Genomic DNA, 16588 nt, shown 5'->3' with positions numbered 1-16588 from the left:
CTTACTGCTCTCTCATGTCTCTTCATTGAGCAGCCCAAGCGGAGCCGTTGCTATGGATACTCACACTCAGAACCGCCATGCACAGAGTGCATGCAGAGCGAGCAGCCTGCATGCAGGGAGCGATTTACAGACAGAAAGGTGCAGTTAATGGATTTACTAACGGAGGAACATATTTCTAATTTCGGGCAGGGCCGGACTTTAACCTTTTCACATGTCAGTTCGAAATATCTCTAACGGTCGCCCCAGCATGTGTTGTTTTATGCACGTGATGTCAGAATGCACTCACTGTTCCAAAATGTGATTGTTACACAACAGGACACTTAACACTCGCTGCCTGCTAATTATCTATAGGCTGTGTTTGATCTTGTCAATTTCAAATTATTTTCTTATAAGTTTTAATTTGAATTGAGGTGTGTTACGCCTAATCATTGGTCCATTAAAATAACATCAAATTGATCCGAAATACAGTGTAGACATTGTTAATGTTGTAAATTACTATTGTAGCTGGAAATTGATGATTTGTAATGGAATATCTGCCTAGAAGGTCAGTATCCCGGAGTCGCCTCTTCACTGTTGACGTTGAGACTGGTGTTTTGCAGGTACTATTTAATGAAGCTGCCAGTTGAGGACTTATGAGGTGTCTGTTGCTCAAACTAGACACTAATGTACTTGTCCTCTTGCTCAGTTGTGCACCGGGGCCTCCCACTCCTCTTTCTATTCTGGTTAGGGACAGTTTGCGCTGTTCTGTGAAGGGTGTAGTACACAGCCTTATACAAGATCTTCAGTTTCTTGGAAATTTCTCAAATGGAATAACCTTAATTTCTCAGAACAAGAATAGACTGACAAGTTTCCGAAGAAAGTTCTTTGTTTCTGGCCATTTTGAGCCTGTAATCGAACCCACAAATGCTGATGCTCCAGATACTCATCTAGTCTAAAGAAGGCCAGTTTTATTGGTTCTTTAATCAGAATAACAGTTTTCAGCTGTGCTAACACAATTGCAAAAGGGTTTTCTACTGATCAATAAAATTATAAACTTATATTATCTAACACACCGTGCCATTGGAACACAGGAGTGACAGTTGCTGATAATGGGCCTCTGTACGCCTTTGTAGATATAAAAAATTGTTTAAATGATCTGCCGTTTCCAGCTACAATAGTAATTTACAACATTAACAATGTCTACACTGTATTTCTGATCAATTTAATGATATTTTAATGGACAAAAAATGTTATTTCTTTCAAAAACAAGGATATTTCTAAGTGACCCCAAACTTTTGAAAGGTAGTGCATGTATTTTTTTTTATACCTTTATTTAACTAGGCAAGTCAGTTATTAAGAACAAATTCTTATTAACAACGATGGCCTAGGAACAGTGGGTTAACAGCCTTGTTCAGGGGCAGAATGACCTTGTCAGCTCAGGGATTCGATCTAACTTTCGGTTACTGGCCCAATGCTCTAACCACTAGGCTACCTGCCGCTCCATCACTCCATCCATCCATCCATCCATCCATGTGGCATAATGTATTTACAGTCTTATTCACATATTTTCAAGTACTGGTGACAAATAATGTATTCTGAATATTGAATAGATTGTAATGGACACCTATGATGTGTGTAAAATACTTTTATGAAGCTTGTACTGATTATAATGAGCTATTTGCCAGCTGTGTGGTGCCATGTTTCTTTATATAAATACTTTTTTTTAAATTGTTAGTTATTTTTTTAACCCTTTTTCCCCACAATTCGTGGTATCCAATTGGTAGTTACAGTCTTGTCCCATTGCTACAACTCCCGTACGGACTCGGGAGAGGTTAAGGTCCTGCCGTCCTCCGAAACCCAACCAAGCCGCACTGCTTCTTGACACAATGCCCGCTTAACCCGAAAGCCAGCCGAACCAATGTGTCGGAGGAAACACTGTACACCTGGCAACCATGTCAGCGTGCATTGCGCCCGGCCCGCCACAAGAGTCGCTAGTGCGCGATGGGACAAGAACATCCCTTCCGGCCAAACCCTCCCCTAACCCGGGCGACGCTGGGCCAATTGTGCGCTGCCCCTTGGGTCTCCCGGTCGTGGCTGGCTGCGTCAGAGGATGGACTCAAACCAGGATCTCTAGTGACACAGCTAGAACTGCGATTCAGTGCCTTAGACCACTGAGCCACCCGGGAGGCCTTCCGCCATGTTTGTTGACATTATACAATGCATTTTGGGTGTCACATAAACATCTGTCAGACCAAAGATGTTATAATGGGGTGTTAGAATGGTTCACTCTTCTTTCGAGTAAACTTCCGAAAGTGAATGAAGGGAATGATCGTAGACGACACACCTCCTTCAACATGCATACAGCAAACAGACCAAACTCATCTTGTCTCCTCTTTATTATCTTTGGTTGACGCGAAAAAACAAACATGGCGGTGCGCACAAACTACCCAAATAGTAATTGCTATAAGCCAAATCATATTGTGGTTTCTGTCAGCCGAGAGTTATCTAAATATGACCGCTTGTGTTAAGTAAATTTTTCCTCAGTTAGCGCTAGGACAAATGTAGCCTATATTTTCCAGTTTGGATGATAATTGTGTTATGCTATCGCTACTTCTGTGAATGTCGGAACAATCAACCAGAAGAAGGCACAGTGATGCCGAAACGATGGAGATTTACCCAATAAATTACTGGGAGTTTATATATAGAGTGTGCGACTATTTTTATAGCTTATAGTTTATTCGCTGTTAGTTAGCACCTCTACATAAAATAATTTTCCCTGGGTGTGAGCCAGCTCATGTTTTTATTCTAACATTGCATCCAAAAATAAACTGGTCACATTCAGGACATAACTTTGTAAGGACTCTGTTTGTGCAAAATGTTTCTGCGAAAAAACAGTGTGGCCAGCTCAAATGCTGACTGCTGCGTCAATCGAAACTGAACGTTCTAAATAAGCGTTCTAATCACACAGGTTTGAGTGTACGCTGCAGGGACCGCTGTAGAATGATCACACCCGTTTTTTGGTACGTGTGAAAAGGTTACATTTGGCAGAAGCAATCGGGCCTGGGTAGGTTAGGGCCTTGAATGTCTCGGGTGTGGGCACTATGCTGTGCAGGGCTCTATACTGCATCAGTTGGGCTACAGGTGATAATGCTTATTAATAACACACCAGCCTGATAACATGGAACATTTTAGGTTCAATTTTGGAGCCTAAAATTATCATTTTAATGGTGTCACCATAATTTAATTTTTATTCATTTTAGAGTAGAAAAGTCACCAAGGCTGCGTTCAGTATGAAAAAACGTAATGCAATATTCAATTAAACGGAAACTGTGCTGTTCTGAACGACCAGTTGAAAAACAGGGTTGGGTTGTGTTGTGGGTTAAAAATGCACCACTATCCTTCAAATACCACACTCATTTCTTCAAGCCACAACCCCCTCACATCCGCCAAACTGAGAAAATGTAGGCTACCTCAAAGTCTGTTCAAGAACGTTGAAGAACATTGTTTAGTACAAGCCATTACACAACGTAGCAAACATTCAATTGAACTGAACACACATCAGAACTGACTTTCTCACAGTCGTTCTACAAAATAATTGCCAAGCGTAGTTACCTTCTGAACTGTTAGTTGGACCAACAGTTTAAAGTAATATATAAATTATTAGTATTTCAGTTGTGGTTAGGATACATTCTAAATTAACCAGAAACAACCATTTTACATTTATTTATTTATTTTTCTCCTGGGTTGGGAGCCCTTGACCCCCATGTAAGGGGGTTGACCCCAGTACCCATTGACCCTAACCTCCCCAATATGCAACACAAAGTTAAGCCCTTGGCAAGAATTTACTAATATTAGCAATAGTCTAATAATTTCCATGTGCCTATGACAAAAGATGAACCCACCCCTGTCGAACAGATAAAAATGTATTCGATCTTCAGAAAATCTACTGTTTCCATTACACATGGTCACATTTTGTCTTTCAGACTTCAATTCAACCAGTGTGTGCCAAGTGCCTGGGTTAATAGAAACCTGCCTAATGTAACCAAGTTCTCCTGTCTGTCTCCCGGGAAACTGTTTCTTCTTTAGACAAGATGTGCTCACTCAACAGAGACATTCATCGAAATAATTCTGAGGCTACAGTATGCATAAAATGATGTTAAAAAATATATAAATCTTTGACAGAAATTACATTATGTTGTAGGCTATTTTGACAGAAATTACAATTGAAAAGCCCCCGTCCGGACATTGGTAACACTACGTTAATTATTTGCTCAACTGGAAAACACATTACTTGCAATGTGCATGTATTGTATAACCCTGTAGTTATAACATGTTTTTCGAAAATGTACACAAACATATTGTTTAGGCACCTTGACCTGTAGGCTACGCTAGACTATGCAAGTAAAAAGTCAGGTAATGTTAATGATAGCTTAAATAATGATGACACATTAGGCTATGCTGGATATTTAATAGCCTGTCTGTCTGTCTGTCAGCTGCTGCGAGGTACTGTAGCATGCAATGGATCGGTTGATTGAACTAACAGCGATAGTGTCACCTGCTTGTCAACTTAATGCAAAGACAACTTCTACTCACAACAATATGCACGACGTGGGCATGTAAGCGTGCATAAAGCTCCACTGAAAAACTTGAACATAACAGTTTGCCTAGGCTTTACAACAGCTACCTCTACAGACAGTATAATGTTTTTGCATTAATATATAGCGAAATAACGCTAAACTGACAAACTGTAGATTGATAAGCATTGCTGTCAAAAATATAGGCTATGTCGCAGAAATACTAACCCAGTATAACGGTAAAAGGTGTCCTATGAACCACGGTCATGTAAGTCGGCTAGCCTCGTGCATATATTCTATTTTCCCATGATGTTCTATTGTAATCTTTCTTGCTATTTCCAGAATTTACAAAGAAATTGACATGGTCAACTTTTAAAGCCGTGCAAAGCCTCAATCATGCCTTTATGAGTCTCTCTCTTGCAATGTCTCTCTTCTCCGAAAGCAGCTCCGTGTGACTGACCCGGACGTTCATTAACTTTCTCAATCCTCCCTCATTGCTGCGGTTTCCCCCCATAAATAAAACTTACTTTTCTCTGGCTTGGCTGTCGGACGGCACGTTGTTACTCTTGCCTTTGGCGTACATGCTTGCAGAGAGCTCCGATTGTCACGCACCTGTCAACCCATCACAACCTCCCCGAGTACAGCCCCATCACCATGGTGACACAAGCAACGTCGCTTGCCATTGGATGTCCTTATGTTTGAGCACACCCATTTTGTGTGGTAAACGGCAGTGACTGACAGTTTGCTGGCCACGCCCTTCGTTAGAACTCCCCAAGAACCTCCCTCCTTTCCCTCCCTTCCCTCCCTCCTCTACATTATCTCTATCTCTCTGTTTTTCTCTCGCTTCTAGCTCTCTCTCTCTCTCTCTCTCTCTTACGCTCTCTCCTTCCGTCTGCCTTGGCTGTGTGTGCCGCTCTCCCTGGCGCTTGCGCTCACATACACGCACACACACACACACACACACAGAGAAGCACACACTCACGCACCCTCACACACTCGCGCACGGAGACACACGTACACAAGCACTCAAGCATGTACACTCTCTATCACACATACACATACTCTCTCGCTATCTCTCTTTCTCTCACACACACCCGCACTCCTCCCTCCATTCTACTCTCTGAGTGCAAGGGGGGATTTGAAACAGTCCGAAAAGGATTTTAAACGACTGGCTGCCCCTTTAATAGACAATCACCCCCTCTACAATCACACCCGGCGCGCAGACAACGCAATGCGCAAACAACCATCGCAAATATGAACTGGAATTACATGGGTCTATTACATAGCCAATGTTGAACTTGGGAATGGGTGTAGAATGGGAAGAGACTGACAAACAGAGGTGAGAGATCCAACAACATTCTGTAGTGTTGTATCCCCTCCTCGTGTGAGCCAATTACACACAAAGTAAACTAAACAATGAAATGCATCATTCTCACAATGGCAATATTTGAAATAATCCACTTTAGTAAACTAACAAATTTCTTGTATGTGCTGTTTTCTGTTAAATCCGTTCAAGGCAATAGTGTAGATCACTCCACCCTCTTATGCCACAAGTTGACACCTTGTGAATTACTGTAACCGGGAGCAACAGAACCTGGACTTATTTGTTCATTTGAGTCCCCTCTCATCAGTTGATTATCAATGGATTTGTGTAATACAAAATCTTGCTATATCTTCCCATTTTTATTTGTGATTTAGACAGCACCGATTCTTCTGTTAGAGGCAGTAAAGTACAAGGAGGCATCCAGTCTGAAACATGTGTTGCAGTATGTAGCCATAGCTGTTGCCAGACAATTGAATGTTAATTTTTCAACGATAAGCCGCCTCCAACAGCGTTTTAGAGAATTTGTCAGTATGTCCAACCGGCCTCACAACCGCAGACAAGCGTGTATGGCGTTGTGTTGGCTAGCGGTTTGCTGATGTCAACATTGTGAACAGAGTGCCCCATGCTGGTGGTGGGGTTATGGTACGGGCACGCATAAGCTACGGACAATGAACACAATTGCATTTTAGCGATGGTAATTTGAATGCACAGAGATACTGTGACGAGATCTTGAGGCACATTGTCGTGCCGTTCATCCGCTGCCATCGCCTCATGTTTCAGCATAATGCACGGCACCATGTCGCAAGGATTTCTACACAATTCTTGGAAGCTGAAAATGTCCCATTTCTTCCATCGCCTGCATACTCACCTGACACGTCACACATTGAGCATGTTCAGGATACTCTGCGTCGATGTGTACAACCTCGTGTTCCAGTTCCCGCCAATATCAAGCAACTTGCACCCGAGCCACTGTCTGTTCACCCCGCTATCATCCAGAAGGCGAGGTCAGTACAGGTGCATCAAAGCTGGGACCGAGAGACTGAAAAACAGCTTCTATCTCAAGGCCATCAGACTGTTAAGCAGCCATCACCAACATAAAGTGGCTGCTGCCAACATACAGACTCAAATCTCTGGCCACTTTAATACATTTTATAAATGAATTTAATAAAGGTATCACTAGTCACTTTAAATAACACCACTTTAATAGTGTCTACATATCCTACATTACTCATCTCATATGTATATACTGTATTCTATACCATCTACTGCATCTTGTCTATGCCGCATGGCCATCGCTTATCCATATATTTATATGTACATATTCTATTCATCCCTTTACATTTGTGTGTATAAAGAAGTCGTTGTGAATTTGTTAGATTACTTGTTAGATATTGCTGCACTGTCGGAACTAGAAGCACAAGCATTTTGCTACACTCGTATTAACATCTACTAACCATGTGTATGTGACCAATACCATTTGATTTGATTTGATTTGACTTCACACAGCCATTGGAGAGGAGTGGGACAACAATCCACAGGCCACAATCAACAGCCTGACCAACTATGCGGAGAAGATGTGTCGCGCTGCATGTGGCAACTAGTGGCCACACCAGGTACTGACTGGTTTTCTGATCCACGCCCCTACCTTTTTTTGAAGGTGTCTGTGACAGATGTATATCTGTATTCCCAGTCATGTTAAATCCATAGATTAGGGCCGAATGAATTTTTTTCAATTGACTAATTTCCTTATATGAACTGAAACTCAGTGAAATCTTTGAAATTGTTGCATGTTGCGTTTATATTTTTGTTCGGTGTACTTTGGCAGAGATGAAATGCTAAGTTATGCTGACCGCGAGCTAACATCCAGGGTTCACTTCACTGTCATGGTGTACTTATCGTAAATCCACTGAGAGACAGTGATGGCTTTCGTTTCAATTCAGTGCCTCTGCAAATTTGGACCTAGTATATAACTGAAAAATGTAAAGTGCTGCATCCCAACGGGTAGTCTCTGGAGAAGGACTGCTCCTCCTGTGTTTGTGTGTGTGTGTGTGTGTGTATGTAATCAAGGGCACAGAACAGGGCAGCAGTGTTTACCCTTACATAAAGCTCCGGCGATGTGACCCAGTTGGAATGGATGCACACTGTCTCTCTCACTCCCTCTCTCTATCTCTCACCACTTTCTGCTCCTCTTCTCGCTCTCTTCACCCTCTCTCTCTCTACACTTGCTGTATCTCTCTCTCCCTCTTTCTGCCCCGCCTCTCTCTCTGCACCTTCTCTCTTGTCCCTCTCTCTGTTAATCTCTATTCTTCTTTGTTCCTCCTCCTCCCCTCTCTTTCTCGCTTTCTCCCCTCTCTCTCTCTCTCTCTCTCTCTCCTCTCTCTGTTCCTCTCTGTTCCTCTCTCTCCATCTCTGGTTCTCCCCCCCCTCTTTCCCTCCTCTCTCCTTCCCTCTCTCATTCCCTCTATTTTTCTCCCTCTCCTCTCTCCTCTCTCCACTCTCTGTTCCTGTCCACCCCCCTCCCACCCTCCCCTCTCTCTCTCACTAACTCTCTGTATCTAGTGAACCTCATCCCCCAGGAGAGAGACGGCGGTTCTATTTCAGACTAGCAGAACTTTCGGTTTTGGGATGAGTCCCTTGGGGGCTGATCGCCATGACAACGAATCACAGGCGACAACCGTGTGTTTGAGAAGATAGAAATGAGGAGAGGAGGGTTTAGGGAAAAGGAGGAGGTGTGTGGGGTTCAGATTATACTGAACAAAAATATAAACGCAACAAGCAAAAATGTCAAAGATTTTACTGAGTTACAGTTCATATAAGGAAATTAGTCAATTGAAAATCTATGGACTGGGAATTCAGATATGCATCTGTAAATCACAGATACCTTTAAAAAAAGGTAGGTGAGTGGATCGGAAAACCAGTCAGTATCTGGTGTGACCACCATTTGCCTAATACAGCGTGACACATCTCCTTCACATAGAGTTAATCAGGCTGTTGATTGTGGCCTGTGGATTGTTGTCCCACTCCTCTTCAATGGCTGTGCAAAGTTGCTGGATATTGGGAGGAACTGGAACACTCTGTTGTACACATTGATCCAGAGCATCCCAAACATGCTCAATGTGTGAAATGTCTGGTGAGTATGCAGGCCATTGAAGAACTGGGACATTTTCAGCTTCCAGGAATTGTGTATAGATCCTTGCGACATTGGGCTGTGCATTATCATGCTTAAAAATGACGTGATGGAGGCGGATCAATGGCACGACATTGGGCCCAGGATCTCGTCACGGTATCTCGGTGCATTGAAATTGCCAGGGATGAAATGCAGTTGTGTTCATTGTCTGTAGCTCATGCCTGCCCATAACATAACCCCACCAAAACCATTGGGCACTGTGTTCACAAATGTTGACATCAGCAAACCGCTTGCACACACAACGCCATGCACGTGGTCTGCAGGCCGGTTGGACATACTGCCAAATTCTCTAAAACGAATTTGGTAAAGAAATTAACATTCAATTGTCTGGCAACAGCTCTGGTGGACATTCCTGCAGTTAGCATGCCAATTCCATGCTCCCTTAAAACTTGAGACATCTTTGGCATTGTGTTGTGTGACAATACTGCACATTTTAGAGGTGCACCTGTGTAATGATCATGTTCTTTAATCAGCTTCTTGATATGCCACACCTGTCAGCTGGATGGATTATCTTGGCAAAGGAGAAATGCTCACTAACAGGGATGTATACACATTTGTACACACAATTTGAGAGAAATAAGCTTTTTGTGCGTATGGAACATTTCTGGGATCTTTCATTTCAGCTCAGGAAACATGGGAAAGGGAAAGGGGGATACCTAGTCAGTTGTACAACTGAATGCCTTCAAATGAAATGTGTCTTCTGCATTTAACCCAACCCCTCTGAATCAGAGAGGTGTGGGGGGCTGCCTTATTAATTGTCATCCATGTCTTCGGAGCCCAGGGAACAGTGGGTTGACTGCCTTGCTCAGGAGCAAAACGACAGATTTTTACCTTGTCAGCTTCGGGATTCGATCCAGCAAAACTTTCGGTTACTGGCCCAAAGCTCTAACCACCAGGACTAAGACTTTACATGTTGCGTTTATATTTTTGTTCAGTGTATATACAGGCCTAATTGGAGAAAAGACAGCAAGAGTTAACAATATTTAAGGCATGAGTAAATGTTTTGCTTCTGCCAAGGGTCAAATACTTATGTAGTAATGACTCCCACTCAGGTTCACAAATCATTAGGCCGAATCACCAGAAAATTGTTAAATGTCCCTCTGAAAACAGGTGTGTGTGTGTGTGCGTGCATGCATGCGGGTTTGCGTGTGTGTGAGAGAGTGTGTGTGTGGTTATCAGTGACGCATCACTGCTATCACAACAGCTTGAGGGCAGTTAGAAAGGAGAGACAGAAAGTGGGAAGGAGAGAGATATAAATAAGGAAGAAGAGATAGAGAGATATAGATCAGGAGGGAGGGAAGGACGGAGGGATCATTCTCTGCCCTCCCTGTCGAGATGGCTCCTGTTAACGATGTGCTGCTCTGATCTTCTGACTGGTAATGAACAGCTCCTCTCTACAGAGTTCACCTCCATGTCCACCTGGGCTGTTGAGTGGCTTCTACAGAGGGTACTAGAGAGGAGGAGATCGTGGGAAATCGAAGGGGATCACCATAACCCCATGGAGGGGGCCTGGGCAGAGTCCCATAGAGGCTGCTGGGGTAATGGTGTGAAGCCTGGCATCTGCAGATATACTCCATCGCCTGTGCCTTAGCTTCCTTCCCATTGACTGGCCCTGTGTAATCCCTGAGCCTGCAGTAGATATCAGGGCTAAGACCCAGCACGTAACACTACAGCTCCAGTTACTGCTCAGAACACAACAGCCACACTGTGAAAGAAGCCATCCGCTACAGAGAGCGAGAGAGTCTCGGTCCCAAATTGTATCCTAGTAGGGCTCTATTCAAAAGTAGTGCACTATGTAGGTAATAGGGTGCCATTTGGGATGCAGACACAGAGGGTGTGATGCCCTGCATGGAGACTTACAGTTACAATGTGAAGGGAATGTTCAGACTCACTCCAATCCCAATCACACACTTACTGTAAATGCTAAAGATTGTATAGCAGAGTAGGCTGGTGGGAGTAGCTATAGGATAACGGACTCATTGTAATGGCTGGAATGGAATAAATGTAACGGTATCAAGCACATCAAACATATGGAAACCACATGTTTAACTACGTTCCATTTATTCCATTCAAGCCATTACGATGAGCACATCCTCCTATAGCTCATCCCACCAGCCTCCTCTGGTGCATGGTATTTTGATGTTGAATCATGCTGTGAACTTAGTACAGATGTACAAAAGGTTATATGTTGAGGGTTCAATACTTTACTTCAATGCAATTGTTACCTACCGGTAGTTCATTTTGGACTCTTCTGCAATAAAGAAGAAATATAGTCAAATTTAGTTAAACCACCTTACACTGTGTTTGGGGTCAAACTAACAATGACATTTTACAATAGCTCTATTCCATTATAATTCTACCATGATGTACTAAGCAATGGTAACAGGCACCAAATGCAACAGTGAAATTGACTCGCAGGATTGTTATTGAGAAAAGACCCAAATCGTCAGTGTATCTATATTTGGACCACTTTATCTTACCCACCAGATTCTCCTCCTGAAATGACATGGGAATAGGCAAATAAACAACGATGTGAACAGTCTGGGACATGTTGTCTCTCTTCTTTCTCCGCTCCCTCCCCCTCTCTCTCCTCTTCTACTCTGTCTTTCTCTGTCTCGCTCTACCTCCTGTTTTTTCTTCACATCCTCTCTGTTTGTTTCACTCTTACCCTTACTCACTATTCCCCCCACCTCAGCATGATTCGTTTCAGTGTGCTGGGGTGACCTGCAACTGCAAAATGAGAGCCACGGAGAGTTGTGGGGGAAAAAAAGACAGTGAGTGAGAGAAAAAATCTCTGAAAACTGAGCCCACCATCTTCTACATTCATTGGTAGATTGAGTATTCATCGAGATAAGAATCTGATATCATGTATTGTCATGGAGGTGTGAGTCTGTGCACAGGATCTGGGGCAAAATATTTTGTCATCTTTCTCTCTTCCTCTCTTCTCTCTCTCTCTCCATCCAAGGCCTTTCCTTCCCCTTTGGTTTCCACCAAGCCACAGTCTGCAGAACCCAACCCACGGTCTTGTCTGAGGTCATCTATTTTAGGGTGTCTAGACGCTTCAGATTTGTCACAATTACGCCAACTTTTTAATTTCGATTTGGGGAACCGCTACACGTCAGAAAGTTGAGCTGCACCAGGGGCACAGACCAAGACACAAACACAATGGATCTGTCATCTGTCTTTCAGCAACTGCTGCAACATTTGGCAAACAGCCCTTATTTAAAGAGAGGGTAGATATGTGACCATATATTTCCTCTGAGAGTGACTGTTGGCAAGGACGCCAATTAGCAAACCATTAAGTGTTCACATGAAAGAGCTACTGGGGAATAATTTGCACTGAAGTTTACAAGAGCTTCAGGCTCTGTAGATAATTTAGAGTGAACAATAACACACCTTGTCACACAGTGTCTTTATTTGGTTAAACACACACGAGACACAATGGAGAACGTGTCATTGTTTATTTTTAACCTCCATGACTGGATTCCGGGACCGATGTTTGCTCAGTTCAAGAATGCTGGCACAACCTACCTAAGTGTTAGGCAAGGTGTATGTTAGGCAAGGTGTTAACATATTAATCAGTTCCCACTGGGCAACAAAAAATGTTGAATCAACTTTGTTTCTGCGTAATTTCAATCCAAAAAAATTGAATCAAACTGATTGGATTTGCAAAAAGTCATCTACTTATGAAAATGTAAAAAAAAATGTTTGCAAAAAATTCAATGACATGGTGAAATGTTTTGTTGATTTCCCATTGAATTCACCTTCTTATTAAATGTTGAGAGGAGAAAGTACTAGTTAGTAATATAGTACAATATAGACAGGTATCTATAGAAGAAGATAGTACAATTATTTCACCGGGCCTCGGCCTCAGTACTGGCAGCAAGGTTTTCAGGCAATCTGCAAGGATCTCTGTGTTCTGCTGGAAGTAGAAGTTCCAGTCTGGGGCGTGTTGAAACTGCCAGCTCTAAACAACATTTGCTGTTCTCCCCTCCCCCTTTCCTCCTTCTGACCGGAAGCTCCTCCTGTTTGCAGCCAGAGTTGTTTTCTTCTTCTGAGGGCGGGAAAGTTACAGCCAGGGCTTCCTGTTTGCGACTGTGTTTATGTTGGTGATTTGTATTAGATTGACAGCATATAGTATGGGTAAGCATCTAACAGTGTGCAGAGAAAAACACTTCTTAATCAGTTTAGGTCCAAGAAAGGTACTTGGATGTGTGCATGTTTTTACCTCTAAAAGCACCCATGTTTTGATATTCCACAGTACAATCGCTGCCTGCCTGTGATGTGTGGTTGTGGTAACAAAGGCTGCAGATTGATATGTGAAACATTCCTGAGTCATTTCTGGTAGCAAGTTGAAAATGAACTGTGACTTGCTTTTTGTCCCATGTTGTGAAATGGTCATAGACCGAAGTTCCAGGGAGACTTCTGTATCCATGCCCGAGCCATAGAAAAGCCAGAGATGGGCAATAACTTCCAAAGAGTAATATCGTATCGTTACTGTCTGTCTTCTGTTTACACGGTTATGCAGCCTTCAAAAGATCAACCCAGTGACCCCAACTCTTTGTTGCTGTCTGTGCTCACTGATGATTCATAGGATACTGTCTGTGTGCTGTATGCCGTTTGATTTACTGAAATACCAAAAACCAATGGACTCAACATTCTAACATATAGAAACCGACACAAGAGAGCAAGCATCCTTGAGAACTTCCTTGAGAAAGTTCTGTTTGGAGGAGTAGGCCTACTGTAAAGTCTGTCAAGTACAGTCTGTCTATAAAATGCACATGTTTGACCTGTCTGCATTCTCAGCTGCACAGTGTAGGCAATCTGGAGAAGCCATTTTGAATTCCAGCCCCTTTAGCGTGAAGTGTTATTACCTGCGATTGGGGTGTTTGGGAAGAACCTTAAACTCAGCTCTCAACAGTGTAAACAATGTATCATCAGGTCTACGTGTCACATCTCCATCACACTGGGTGTAAATGTGCTTTAACGCTTCCCAACCATTACCAGTGTGGTTTATTAGAGTGTAATGATTCTCTGTAGGCGGTTCCCTTTCTCCGATCAGCATTTAACAGCAATGGGGTTGAGGGGGCAGCATTAGTGGAGGTGCTGCTGCTTCTTTCTGGTTCATCATGTTAAGTATAGCATGCTAATTAAGCATCTGTTTAACAAGATATTATTGTAGGTCCTCTAGTGTTGCTGAACAGATGTTCAGACATCATTGGGACAACATGACTTTATCTCTAATGGAATGGAAACCTCATAGTGTTTGCTGTTTATGGCCATGTGTAGCACAGAAGTCATACATCATCTGATCATCTATGTACTGATAGAAATCACTATCTGCATTTTCAATTAGTTTCATTCAGCAGGCGCTCTTATTCCGGGGCAACTTACATGGTTAAGTGCCTGGCTCAAGGGCACAACAACAGATTTTTCACCTACTCAGCTCGGGGATTCAAACCAGCGACCTTTCTGCTACTTGCCCAACGCTCTTAACCGCTAGGCTACCTGCCACCCTATCTAGGCTGCTAATATGTGTTGACAGTCTGTCAATATGGATTGGTAACCTAAGAATGGAAATCATAGACAGTCCGATGAGCACAAATCTCATTGTGATCATGATCAAATTGCCTTGAGGGAATATTCTTGGGAGGGGTGAGGTAGCAAAGTTTGAGATTGTACTTTTGAACCCATAAGGCTAATAAGTATTGTAGGGGTTGGGATCGAAACAGAAGATGAACTTCTGTAGACTGCAAGGAAGTATGGATCAAAAAATATTCTTCTTCTTCTAAGTATTAAACAGCTACATGTGTTGATCCATCTCTGCTGATATCCAGAGGCAAATAGAATCTTAGTCTTACTATTATAATGTATTTAAAAAAAATCTTATTGTTACACTTTGGGTGAAAAGCTAAACCTCCCTTATTAATTATGTAAAACAGCATATTCCATGTATCGGTGGAGCTAATTTTCTGTCTTGAAAAGGCCAGTTGAACAGAGGTGGAAAAACTCCCTTTACAATTAGATGTATGCACAGCCTTCTTCTGAATTCCAGGCAGGTTTTCTGTTGGTGAAATTCCTGATGATTTGAGGCGTTCCAAGCGTGCGTTGGGTGCTGATGTGCCCGACGGAACATTGGAGTGCAGGCTGGCAACTGCAGAGGATTCTGGGTAATAAAGCTGCAGATGAGTGTGTGCGTGTATGCGCATGTCTGAGTGTGTGTGTGTGTGTGTGTGCACGCGCATATCTGAGTTAGTGTATCCTCAGTCACAGCTGTTCCTTGTCTCTCCTCTGTCTAATGTGATCTTACTGACAGACCTTCTCCTCAGTGCAGATGTCTACTACCGACAGGCCAGTGCCTGTGGGTGTAGCTCAGGTGTGGCTGGAGGTTACCCAGGTTAGAGTGCCCTCTGGCTAGGCTAACCTATTTCTCCTTTCCCCATCTCCAGGCCAGGATAATGGATCGGTGTGGATGAAGGTCAGGAGGGGAAGTTTTCCCTGTTTTCTCTTCTCCTCCTCTATAACTGGACCTACAGTTAGTCTGTCTGGACGTTCATCTCTGGAAGCTTCCCTTTTCCCCTAACGTAAACAACATGGGGCACCAGAAGTCTTTCAATGGATAAGGTGGTCACAGTCTGGAGTTCAATCGAATCCACAAATGCTATGTTTACACAGTAATGTACTACTACCTGCACACACCCTTCCATTCGATTGACTATTTATTCCTTTGCGTGACCAAGTCACTTTACTATATATTTGTAAATACAGTGTAATAAAGTCCATTATAACTACATACTACCTCTCTTATTGCTTCTAGCACTTGTTAATTTTGACTACACTCATTTTATTGTTTTTATTGTTATTGACTAATGTACTTCACCTCTTGCACCTGCAGTTAACTGTGTATGTGACAAATAAAATTTGATTTGATTTCTTGTTCCGAAGAAAGTGAACGCATCAGAGCCCAAGACCATTCTGTGATTGTATTTGACCAGGGGGAAAAGAGTTACTGTATAAATCCAGCAATGCGGGTTTGATTGAATCTGGTTCTGGAAGCGTTCATGTCTTTCAGATGAGTGGGTTTACTACCACCTGTTTTTTTACTATCCTTAGTGCCTGCCTCTCTATGTGATCAAGTCCTTTTCCAATCAGGAAACGTGTAAAACTTGAGTAAGGACAACTGTTCTTTCAATTGGGTGATACCGTCTCTATCTGCAGTTACTCATAAAGTAACAGCCTAAGAGGCTGAGGAGGTGGGCTGGATTTGATTTCAAGGATCCCCAGATGGAGCGGTGGTTGTAAAATGACAGATTTGTTTTGAAACAGCAGGAAAACTCAAAAGCGAGGAGTTGACCTTGCCTCCATGTACACTCCGCGCAAGTTGTGTAGTACTGATATACTGAACGTTGTTTGTGCATTTTGGATCACCAAAATGTGTGTGCATGTGAGTCTGTTTGTAATTTGTTTTGTGAAGAGCTAATGAATAACAGTTCCGTAGGCTACACCCCCCCCCCCCCCCCCCCC

At 42.9% G+C, this 16588-nt stretch overlaps 1 protein-coding gene and 1 long non-coding RNA gene across 3 annotated transcripts in view; one reads left to right on the top strand and one right to left on the bottom strand.

The window, feature by feature from the left end:
* The window catches only part of LOC110525821 (single-stranded DNA-binding protein 2), a 92342-nt gene extending 86880 nt beyond the window's left edge, over positions 1-5462 (bottom strand). Inside the window, exon 1 of one of the 2 annotated variants that reach the window (XM_036979961.2) lies at positions 5081-5462. In XM_036979961.2, coding sequence (XP_036835856.1) covers positions 5081-5136 — 56 coding nt within the window. In that variant the 5' untranslated portion in view covers positions 5137-5462. Of the gene's footprint in view, positions 1-4781 lie in introns of both variants that reach the window. The other variant, XM_090237726.1, reaches the window with a different exon arrangement.
* A 7623-nt stretch (positions 5463-13085) lies between these two features.
* On the top strand, positions 13086-16024 carry LOC118965076 (uncharacterized). Its single transcript, XR_005052409.2, has 3 exons — positions 13086-13207; positions 15120-15234; positions 15514-16024. It is a non-coding gene; the product is annotated as an uncharacterized LOC118965076 (long non-coding RNA).
* Positions 16025-16588: the final 564 nt, after the last annotated feature.

Source organism: Oncorhynchus mykiss, chromosome 6 (genome assembly GCF_057628025.1).
Source record: "Oncorhynchus mykiss isolate SJ-2025 chromosome 6, ASM5762802v1, whole genome shotgun sequence".
Taxonomy (NCBI): Eukaryota; Metazoa; Chordata; class Actinopteri; order Salmoniformes; family Salmonidae; genus Oncorhynchus; species Oncorhynchus mykiss.
Note: the sequence above shows the minus strand (reverse complement) of the source record. Positions and strands in the feature narration are given on the sequence as shown.